At 37.1% G+C, this 12,678-nt stretch overlaps 1 protein-coding gene across 1 annotated transcript; it reads left to right on the top strand.

Annotated features, from left to right (window-relative positions):
* Positions 1–6,573: 6,573 nt before the first annotated feature.
* On the top strand, positions 6,574–8,836 carry LOC125658528 (uncharacterized). Its single transcript, XM_048889805.2, has 3 exons — positions 6,574–6,696; positions 6,915–8,039; positions 8,712–8,836. The coding sequence occupies exon 2, from the start codon at positions 6,926–6,928 to the stop codon at positions 8,036–8,038; it is 1,113 nt and encodes a 370-aa protein (XP_048745762.2). The 5' UTR covers positions 6,574–6,696; positions 6,915–6,925; the 3' UTR covers position 8,039; positions 8,712–8,836.
* The last annotated feature ends 3,842 nt before the right edge of the window (positions 8,837–12,678 follow it).

The raw sequence follows: 12,678 nt of genomic DNA, 5'->3' as shown, positions 1-12,678 counted from the left end.
TAAACTCAAATAATTTGAAGATTTGAAGATATCATTGATATCTCAATTCTTTTAATGCGCGCAACAATTCAATTCACGATCGCTTCAAATAATTAATGATATATATTCAATTCTGAATTATTGCGAGCATTAATTGAATTGAAGAGAGCAATAATTGATATAATGCGCGCATTAAATCAACTGATGAGCGCAATGATTTAATTGATGCGCACATTAATTCATTTGATGAGAGCAATAATTCATTTAATGCACACATTAATTCAATTATTGCTCTCTTCAATTGAATTAATGATATTTTTAATTCATTTGAAGAGAGCAAAAACTTTTTAGAGAGAGCAACTATATAATTAAATATATCTTCAATTCAACATATCCACAATTGAATTAATGATCTCTTTAATTGAATTGTTGCTCTCTATAAAAGAATTGATGCGCGCATTAATTCCCTTGTACAAAAGCATTGTAAATAATTAAAGATATCTTCAACTGAATTAAAAAGATCATCAGATTATTTATACCGAGCTCTAAATTAATTATTTCGAGCAATATTTCCACGAAATTGATGCTCTCATCATTTGAATTGAAGAGAGCAATATTTGAATTAATGCGCTCATCAAATCTATTATTGCTCTCATTAATTCAATTTATGCGCGCATCAATTGAATTGAAGAGAGCAATAATTGAAATGAAGCGCGCATTAATTCATTGGATGAAAGCAATAATTGATTTAATGCGCGCATTAATTCAATTAAAGAGAGCAATAATTGAATTGATGATATCTTCAAATAATTGATGACATCTTCAACTATTTGAGTTTATGTTAATTTGACGCTCCATATAGTAATTAGTATAAGACTCTCGCTCTGCATTCGAGATGTCTTGCGTTCGATTCCCGTCGCCGTGTGAAACCCAAAGCATATGGCGGGAAAGTTGAAGGTATATTACCAATTTTGACTACAAGAATACAATGTACTCCGTTTACCTGATCGAGATACAAGCCTCAAGGCGAGTATGACCAGTCGACAGGTGATGCTTAAACCGGTCCTCCTAGGCAAATGACCCCACCTCTGGTGTGCCCGGGGTCTGTGTTTGTCCAACTCTCTATCATAGTTTGTATTGCTTATATAGAGATGCTGGGGCTAATCTACAGGTTTTTTATTTTCACTTTCTCCAACATAAAATATTCTTCTTTCAAATTTGTGTTATGTTCAATAAATGTGATAACTTGTGAGGGGAAAAAACAGACTTGTGGGTCCTTTTTTTATATACGTACAGATAGTTTCTCCTAATTTACATGGTATTATGTCTTGAGAATATATACAGTTGTACATCTTCTTTAATGAATGCAGATGATTTGTACACGTTTTATACGATATAAAGTTTGTACAATTTACGCTATACAAAAGACGTCATATGGAGTGGCTTCAGGTTACACAATAAAAAAAATGTTGATAAAATGAATTCGACCGATAAGAATACGTTTTACCAGTGAAATTAATTTCACAAGTCTAATTAATTTATATACAGAGAAAAAATATGTTTCAAATATACAATTTTTCTAAAATATATATTGTAGCTCTGGCTAGTTTTATTCAGTAAAGGTTCATGTGCTTTGAACATTAAAAACATAACTCATTTAATGTTGACAGCCAAAATTTTAACCTTTTGAATGCAAGAATAAGAGCAATATTTTAGCCTCAATACAAAAACTGTTTAAAAATAAACCAGTGAAATGTTAACTTAACTTTTTGATGACACATTTTACCTAACCTCATGTACAAGTAATGGTTTGAGAGAATAAACTGAACTTGAACTTATTCTTGTTTTATTACGGAGGTTAGATACCCAATTCAAAGGACGATAGGTTTAATGATCCTGCTTTTGTAATTGGAATGTGTAAAAGTTGTAAGCTGTAGGCAGAGGATGCATGTATGCTTCCCTAGCTCGCGCATGCAGATGAATTGTCCCTATTCGTTTGATTTATATTCCCATCCCCTCAATGTTTAGACGAATCCCCCACTTATTACCTTTCTGTTTGGCCAGATATAGTTCAAAATGTATGTTCATGATGGCTAAATTGATATTTTGATTTAAATAAACATACGGTGGTGATAAGGAAAGTAGATTAGAAGTTCACTGAAATTTGGTTTGCATTTTAGTCTCGCTAAATACCCCTTCCCACCATCATCGCCACTCTACTACCACAGACACTTGAGGTTTTAAATCAGGGGCGGATCTAGGAATTGTGGTTACGGGGGTGCCACTTTATGAGGCAGGGGGTCTGGGGGCTCCTGGATTTTACAGATTTTATAGAGCTTGAAATGTCTCCTATTTAAGTCATCTGTACTATTTTCTATCGTTTTTAATAAGGTGAAATGATTAAAATGACGCAAATTTTAGGTTTTTGGAAAAAATTAAGTTCTCCCAATAAAGTAATTTAAGAAATCAAAACATTTTGTCATTTATTTCTCCGGGAGTGGAAGAAATTATTGCTTCTTTTATCGTTTTGTACATTTTTCTAAACAAGATGCCACAATTTACCTTAAATTTGAAAATTTTAGAGGGGGGGGGGGGGCGGATGCGCCCCCCTTAAATCCGCCACTGTAAATATCTACGTCTATAATAAGAAGAATTGTCTTCCTATAAACAAAACATTCACATTTTTTTTTTATCATAGATATTTAAAACGTCAAGTGCCTGTGTCTACTACATGCATTTTCCTTATTTCTAAACTCCGAAAGACAATTACACTGGATTTGTGTGTAAAGATTACTTTTATTATGGATCTATAAACTCTACTAGCTAGTGAGCTACTTTTTCTTTTGTGGTAGTCTCTCTTGCATGATCAAGCAAATACGAATGTGTTCAGACCGCTGCACGCTACAAATTGGTGGCATTCATTCATTTTATTCGCTCAAACCACAATGGAATTGGTACATGAGGAACAATACCAGACATTTCATGTATCAATACAAGTAACGTCAGAAGAATGTATATAGGTATGCAATTAAACATTGTAAAATATATTCATAAATATGTACAAAAATTTGAAGTTGTGTGTTAAGGAGAGCAGACTAAATCGTATATCTTTAAAGTAAGCATGCACAGGTTATTAACATTACTCTTCGACATAATTTCATAAAATTCATTACATTTGGTCTCGTAAAATATTTTCTGTGTTGATATTCTTTTCTTACACCGGATGAAGAACTGCACTCTAACACAAAAATGATATTCATCTGCAATTTTTGTTTCATTACATAAAACGCATATGGTATACTAAACCATCGGCCAGTCTCTAATGGGAGGCGATGGTCCGTGATATGAAATTTCAAAAAGATGCTACTGAGTTTCTTCGGTAGATTTTCAAAATAAGTTTCCAGACAAAACCTGTTTTAAAAATTCTGTACATTGTAACCTTGGAAGAGCTAAAACATCACTTGGCCAAGACTTAGTCTGGACAAATTGATCCTTAAGACTTTGTTTTACAGTATTTGTTATCCATTTTGCAGTGACAATACATGCATGTACCTTGTTTATACCAAATGTAGATTCTAAAACATTCTAAAGAACTTTTAGTAAATGCAAAACTTTTCTCAAATCAACAGCATGAATACGTATGACTTTCCAACACTTTACACGACCATTCTCACGATAAATTAAAGATATACTTTTTGACATTACAGACAGTTGCTTCTTCAACAAAAAATGGAAAGCGGAAATATTCATATCTAGTGATCAGTCATCCACAAAATTACTTTGTTAAATATCACTCTAATTCCACGTACAAGTACTTTGAAATTGAAATACAAAATATGCTGGATTTCCTAATTGACAATATCTTCGTAGTCTTTGGTGAGCAGGTCTTCCAACAGTCTGTTGGAATTCCCATGGGCACGAATTGTGCTCCTTTGTAAGCTGACCCGTTTTTATATTATTCATTCAAAAACGTACATGAGAAGAAAATAAATTCTTTCTGTGGCCTTAAATTCGATTGATTGATTGTTGGCTGTTTTCCGCCACATTCAACAATTTTTCAGTTATCTAGTGGCCCCCATATTTTATTGGTGGAAGAGAGAACCCAGATACAATGTACCTGGGAAGGGACCACCGAACTTCCGCAAGTAAACTGGAAAACTTTCGCACTTATTGGCGCGAGCGGGATTCGAGCCCACGCCGACCAGAGGTGAGAGGTCGTGTGATTTTGAGCGCTATGCTCTAATCACTCGGCCACGGAGGACCCCCATCCCCATTCAATTCGAATCTATATATATAGACGACTTTTTATCTATTAACAATAATAATTTTCATTCATATGTCGATTCGATATATCCCTGTGAACTCGAAATAAAACACACCACAGAGTCGTCCACTTCTGCTTCATACTTAGATATTTTGATGAAAGTAGATATTAACGGCAAACTAACAACTCAACTTTATGACAAAATGGATTATTTCAGCTTCTTCATCGTCAGCTTCCCATATTTATGTAGCAATATTTCATTATCACCTGCATATGGTGTGTATATATCTCAACTTATTCGATACACAAGAGCTTGTTCTACGCATGATAAGTTTTTAAATCGAAACAGGATACTGACAAATATTTGATGGTGCAGGGGTTTCAAAGATTTTGTCAAAACCAACATTTCGCAAATTCTATGGTCGTTATAACAATCCAGTTTGCCAATACACCCAATCATTGGATCAAATGCTGTCTGACGTGTTTCATATCGATTGTTAGGCCGTTCTTGGCACACTGCTTTTGACTACGGACAACTCCGTTCAACTGATCAAAATATAGGGCTCACGGCGGGTGTGACCGGTCGACAGGGGATGCTTTATTCTCCTAGGTACCTGATTCCACCTCTAGTATATCTATGGGTCCGTGTTTGCCCAATTCTCTATTTTGTATATAGCATATAGGAGTTATGCGATTGATCACTGTTCGTTATCTTCACCTTTAATTAGATAGTCCACATATGTTCAAAATTCTATGAATACATTCAAACCATGCATTTTTAAATGTGCCATTATAGTATTGTGTATATAAATAATTGTAAATAATATTTAGCGTAGCGAGTCTGGTGTTTGGCAGGGGCCTGCAACAGAGGTAGTCTCTGTGCAATTTCTAAGACTTTGTATCCATGTATGTGGTTTCGTCCGGAAACCACGGTGTTTGTCATCGTGAAGCACGGCTGATGCCGTTACCGAAGAGGTACCAAACAACCCGAGAGGACCAATGCTAAGGTTCGTGACGAAGCTTCTCTGAGCGGGGGAAGTGTAGCGGACAATATAGAGGGAACTTATACTGCCTCGCTAGTGAGCTAGCTTTTCTATTGATGTGGTAGCGTGTCTCTCTCTCTCTCTCTCTCTCTCTCTCTCTCTCTCTCTCTCTCTCTCTCTCTCTTTCTCTCTCTCTCTCTCCTGTCTCTCTTTCTCACATACACGTGCACGCAAGTTTAGCAACGACGAGCGTGTGTTCAGACCGCTGCTAGTTACACTATGAGTTTATGAAACATTGCCGATTCCGATAAACATTCTCCCCATGTTTACAGTCAGATGCTACACTGTTAGGTTCCAGTCTATAAATACACACAGTTCCTTTATCATTACATGTATTTCCTCAACCCACACAATCCCATTGTCAGTATTTCCTCAACCCACACAATTCCATTGGCAGTATTTCCTCAACCTACACAATCCCATTGGCAGTATTTCCTCAACCCACACAATCCCATTGGCAGTATTTCCTCAACCTACACAATCATGTTGACAATATTCAATCCCGTTGCCATACTTTCTGATATAAATTTCTCTACATGGGAAGAGACATACCAACTTGAATCCCCATTGCCAAATTAAGTGTGTGTGCTTTTTGTTAAGTTTGCATAAAAATGGTGTTGTGCTTCCGAAGAACTCTGAACTGGTATACTTAACGGTGAAGTGATGACAACCATTTATTTTTCAAAATCTCTCAATGGCATGGGAATATATTTTGATGACTAATAATAACATTTATTTTGTACAAAAAGAAGAGATACCTGATAAAAATACGTTAGATAACCACTTTTAGTGTAAACATAAGGAAAAATTATTGTTCTGCAAGACAATAGATATCTAATTACCAAAATCCCATTCAATATTTGGTGACAAAATGACAGCTAATGCCCCTTTAACTTAAAGGGGCAGTTTAAGCTGAACTTATGTTCAGGGAAAAGTTTTACTCCTGACTCTTCATAACAAATTATTATCATTATCATTCGTTATGAAGATCGCCAATCGTCGATTACTTTTTGAATAACTAATTTTAAAAGTAATTTTGATCATTTTAACGATTCATTTTGAAAGTAAAAGAATACGACTCTGATACCAAACAGTATGTTTGACTTAACAAAAATTATTCATTGCGTTCCATTCGCTACATTTGATAATCAATAATTATTCACGTTTAAGTGAAATAGAAAACATAATTTGTACTAATTTGTCAGAGGCGGTGTGATGACATAAACGTATGCTAATTGGTGACGTATCACCGGTTCTACTAACTGAGCACGAATGATGAATTAATGCAGTGTTAAGGGAAGTTAAAGTGATGAAATAGGACGCCCATTCAGCTGAATCGTAAAATAAAAGGACATATATCAGTTTGGCAAATTACCATTTGCTTTTCAGAATTGCCGGGCGATCGTTCAGGTAAGGTGACATTTATTAAAAAAAACCCATCAGTAACTGCTCGTGAGAGAGATTATTTTGATATTATATACTACAAGTCAGAGTTTACCGATTCGATATCAAAGCTATTGCAAAAACATAATGATAGATAAATAACAATAAGTCGTGTGATAAATATCCGTCTTATCGTAAAATGGAAACTTTGACCAGCTTACATTTAGGTATGTCGGTACTTTCAGGGTCCAGCACAATGCAAGGTCTCTTCTTGGTGATTTTAGCGGCAGTTGCCTCCGTTCACGGAACCAGGTACAGAGGACCGCGATTTATCGATCTCGGCATCACGGGCGTTCTCAGACCGGTCAATGCAGGTTACACTCGAGGAGCCCTCAGCCGACTCGATTCCTTTGATAGACTGACCAGAACCAGTATCAGTGGTCCAACATTTGTGTCCAGTGGTTTCAGCGGAGGTCTGACCGCTAGTCTCCGTTCGCTGGATCCCCTAGGTGGCAGAAGAGCTACTGAAGTCAGGAGGACTATTGCGCCACTATCAGGTGGAATTCAGACCTACGAGGATATAGGACTATATAATGGACTGGAGGGCAGACTGAGTAGAGAGCCATATCTAGGACCAGACCACGGACCTTATGATGGACCAGATAGCGGGCCTTATGATGGACCAAACAGCGGACCTTATAATGGACCAGAGATCGGACCTTATCGTGGACCAGAGAGCGGGCCTTATCGTGGACCAGACAGCGGGCCTTATGATGGAGCAGACATTGGGCCTTATACTGGACCAGAGATCGGACCTTATCGTGGACCAGACAGCGAGCCTTATGATGGACCAGATAGCGGGCCTTATGATGGACCAGACAGCGGTCCTTATTCCGAATTTAGTGGACCCTACTCAGATTCTAGGGGGCCTTACGCTGGACTGAGAGGCGACACTTTCTCGGATGACGGACTGGGGGTGAGGTTTGGAACTGGTCTTACAACAGTCAGAACGGGTAGATTAACAGCATTTCCCAGTCGGGTAGAGTCCACTCAATATTTTACCAGGCGAAGTCAGCCGTATGACGGACTGAGAAGTTCTATCAGATATTCAAACATTTACCCCGCCCATAGATCAGACCGATTATACTTTAATCCGTATGCAAGATTGGGTTCCAGACATAGATTTGAGTTTGGTACATCTGACAGAGGTACATTCGAATCAGCTCTCTCTGGGGATAACTCTGATGACTTTGACCTTGGAGGAAGGTCGTTAGCTGCAGCAGGAAGTGACTTTGTCCGTACCGCCGGATCAGTCGGTTCATCAGGGAAATACACCATCAAAGACCCCAAACTCGTTCCGAACTTCTAAGGTAATTTTCATGTTTGCTCTATGTAGTTTTCCACGTATAGAACAAATTTTGTTGACATATCGAGGCAATCACATTACGAATATTATAATTTTTCTTTATTACACACACACATACATAGTTAGATACTTCCGCTCCAATTCAAGGCTGAACTCACGACCTTCGCTACTGAAATTCTAGAGGCGTTAATACGTGATACGGTCTAAAATATTTTATAGCCCAATTCAGGAGGGGGGGGGGGGATAAGCGTTGCACCCATTTCACCTTTGGTTAAAAATTTTGAATGTAATTTTTTTTTTTTTTATCATTTTGGGATATACATTTCCCCTTTTGAGACAAAATAATAATAATGATCATTTTAAAAAAAATCGTGGTCGCAGTCCCCATCTCAAATTTTCTGAATGCGCCACTGACTTAAACACAGTCTGTTTAAAATCAAACCTTCACTAATTTTTTAATTATTATTTTGATTGTCGCGTGCGGCACGACAATCAAAATAAAAGGTCTCACTTCAATCAAACTAACTTAAACAATGGCAAGACTGTGAGGGTCCTAAAGACTCTAGATAGTAGATTTCATAGTCTAAATCTTTTACCGTTTGACCTGACATAATATAATCTAACCGTTTCCGGTATTGATGTACAGTGCTTAACTAACAAATTACTCTATTTTCAGACCCACGAGCAAGGATTTGTTTGGAATCACGTGACCATTTAGTGGACTACGAAGATACACCATTAACATTGTACTTATCATTTTATCAGACGCCCGGGGATTTATGAATAAAATCTTTAGCACAATCTGCCTTCATTGTTTATAATATCATTTGTACCTGACGGACTCACCCCAGGTGACCCCCCCACCCCCACCCCTAAACACATCCTGTTGTCTGTTGTATCAATTTGTAGTTATTTCTTCAACTTCCATTGCCATTTTGCGCTCCTAAAGTCACGTGTACACAGGTGACCAATGGCGGTAGTCTAGTGGTTAACGCACTCGTCTCGCAATGAAAATGTCGGGGTTCGACTCTCATTTTATATTAAGACATTTAACATAGGCAATGACAGTTACTTTGCTAAACGTCCGGCATTAAAGTGAACGCCATGCGATTTGCACATATATCCTTAAAAGCAGAGGTCCAACAGGTGCGATGAACTGCTGATAAAGATCCCACACTCCCACGTCCCTTAGTGTCATGAAAAAGTCGAACTTTGTGGCACTCTACCAACAGCTGGTGATGTAATTAAAATCATCGAATGGGACATGAAACAATACAGAAAGATACAAAGCTAGTTAATCAAGCAAACCTGTAACGTTAGCTTAATCATTTCAATTCGTCTTAAAGTGTCTATAGACGGTCAGTGCTTAATCATTTCAATTCGTCTTAAAGTGTCTATAGACGGTCAGTGCTTAATCATTTGAATTCGTCTTAAAGTGTCTATAGACGGTCAGTGCATTGTTTTTGTGTATAGTATGTAATCATACTTGTGTCAAGGTCAAGCAAAACCATCTGACTACAAGCATTGTACTGAGTATAAACCTCTACTCTCGTACCATCACAAAGTTATAATAAGGACAAGCATTTTCAACTTCAATTAATTAAAATAAAAACTGGTTTAAAGTGTCCTTAAAGCTACACCTTTTCTCCTGAACAAAATTGAAATTTCTTAGATTAGTTTCATCAAAATCATAGCCATCAAGAGTCCCTTTTCTCACACTTTCAACCCCAACCCAATGATACCTTAATGGACCAAATTTCAAAATAAAAACCAGACGATTTTCCAAGATACTGCCTATATGCCCAACCGTTTACGCCCACAATACATCTTGCGCATCCGATGGCTATATAAGCCCCCGAGCCTTCCGCTCAAATGAGCTAAAACTTGTAAATCTGCATAACCTTATGTGAAATTGTTGTGTAGTACGTATCTACTAGATATTGACACATGTAACACTAGATAAGATTCTAGACGATTTAAGTTTAGAACGATGTTTGTCAAGACTTCAATAGAAAGTGACGTAATAAACCTGTATACAAATATTGAATAATTTGTATAATTATAAATAGAATTCTCTAAAAGTTTGTTTTAGTATCAAATAGACTGAATTTTTGTGGCAATAAGCACTCTACAGAATTACATTGGATATTACGTTACTGGGGACTGAACTTAACGGCCGAATAAACAAATTTCGCCTCGTGTATCAGTTCACCTCGGCGGAAAACAAACAACAGGCACTGCTTTGTGACCTTTAGTTTTTTCATTGATTTATTTTTCTGTGAATAATTGTTAAATCTCTGAAATTCTGTTATTGAATTTTGCCGGACTTGGTTTTATTCTGACAAATAGCATAAAAGAAATTTCAATTTTGGTTGGTTATTTATTGTTACCGTCCCGCTCGAGAATTGTTCACTCATATTGAGACGTTACCGTTGCCGGTGAAGGGCCGCAAAATTTAGGCCTATATATGCTTGGCGCTTACAGTCTTTGAGCAGGGAGGGATCATGCCACACCTGTTGTGACACGGGACCTCGATTTTTGCGGTCTCACCTGAAGGACCGCCGCATTTAGTCGCCTCTTTCGACAAGCAAAGGTTAGTGAGGACGTATTCTAACCCGAATCTTTACGGGCTCAACTTTGTGATTGATGATGCAGTAATAGAGAATTGAAACGAAATGAAATGTAGTAAATAAATCAATTTCGTTGTTGTTTTTTTTAATGAAACAGAACACCAGTTTGGGACTCATCAATCCAGAATATCCCAATTTCTATATGCTCCTTCTTAACCCTCAGATTACTTTTACCGTGCTTTTTTCCCCAATATGATGAAAGGCGAAGCTAACGAATAGTGATCAATCTCACAACTCCTTTAGGCAATACAAAATAGAGAGTTGGGCAAACATGGACCCCTGGACACACTAGAGGTTAAATCAGGTGCCTAGGAGGAGTAAGCATCCCCTGTCGACCGGTCACACCCACCGTGAGCCCTATATCTCTATCAGGTATAAACGGAGTTACCAGTAGTCAAAATCAGTGTGCCAAGAACTGCCTAACAACCGACATGAAACGCATCAGACAGCATTTGACCCAATGATAGGTTGTATTGGGAAACTAGATCGTTATAACGACCATAAAATTTGCAAAATGCTGATTTTAAACGAGACTGTCGGAGCCCTTGCACCATCAACTTGTTTGTCAATAGCCTGCTTCGATTTAAAAACTGACCATACACAGAACAAGCTCTTGCATATCGAATCAGTTGAGAGATGTAAACACCATATGCAGGTGATAATGGAATATTGCTAGATAAATATGGGAAGTTGACGATAGAGAAGCTGAAATCATCCCGTTTGTCATAAAGTTGAGTCGTTAGTTTGCCGTTAATATCTACTTTCAATAAAATATCTAAGTATGAAGCAGAAGTGGACGACCCTGTGGTGTGTTTTATTTCGAGTTCACTGGAATATATTGAATCGACATATGAATGAAAATTATTATTGTTAATAGATAATACATCGTCGATATATCTAAATATCGAATTGAAGGCCTCAGCAAAAGATTTTCTTCTTCCCACGTAGAAGTTTTTGAATAAACTCTGCTTCATAGGAATATAAAAACAGGTCAGCTAACAAAGGAGCACAATTCGTGCACATGGGGATTCCAACAGACTGTTGGAAGACCTGATCACCAAAGACCACGAAGATATTGTCAATGAGGCACTCTATCATATTTTGTATTTCAAATTCAGAGTACTTGTGCGTGGAATCAGAGTGGCGTTTAACAAATTTTTTTTTTGGATGACTGATCACTAGAAAGGGATATTTGTTTGATGAATCTTTCCTATTTCAAGTGCAAAAGGGTCATCATTTATTTTTTGATATACTAGTATGAAACATATCTATATTGTTAAAATCATGAGATTACATGACTGATTTGTATTGCTCATGTTGTGTTGACAGCAATATTATACACTTATTCACTGATTGTGAGTAGAATAGCTCTTTTATTCAACCCGAGGCAGGAATAGTTCCTGTTGAGGGTTGGATTAAAGAGCTACTCCACTCACAACCAGTGAAATAGTATTTTATTATACTGATGTCTATACTTCAACTGTTCGATAATAGAGAAAAGAAAGATACATATTTTAAATTCAATTGCCATTTGTTTTATTTTTGGCTTTGAAAACCTCGTTGCATGTTTTAAATTTCTCAAAATTGACCATATCAACGGATGCTCTCTTCAAGAAATGTTTCTGAAGTCCAAATCTCATTGTAATCAAAGTTTTCTTGCGTAGAAAGTACCGTTAGGTTTTCTCAGTTCAACATAAAACTTCTTTAATTTAGAACACATCTCCGTTGAAGGTAATTTCTCCATTTCCTAAATAGTTTCTCCATATCTTTCCACTAAATAGTCTCTAAGGAGCTTTGCAGCCACTTTCACAACTTTTTGTGTGTTTCTACTATCTTTAGAATCGATAAGCGCAGCGATATCCTCGTCGTTTAACGACTCTTATCTCGTATTACTGTTTCCAGATGACATATTGTTGTAGCGGAACTCTTCAGTGTTGCTAACGCTGAAGATACCTTCAACCAATCAAATTACAGGAAATCAAAACTGGCGTCAAAGCGTTCGTGCAATTATTC

The sequence above is a fragment of the Ostrea edulis genome, chromosome 9 (genome assembly GCF_947568905.1).
Source record: "Ostrea edulis chromosome 9, xbOstEdul1.1, whole genome shotgun sequence".
NCBI lineage: Eukaryota > Metazoa > Mollusca > Bivalvia > Ostreida > Ostreidae > Ostrea > Ostrea edulis.
The sequence above is the reverse complement of the archived record's forward strand: the minus strand, read 5'-3'. Positions and strand labels throughout refer to the sequence as shown.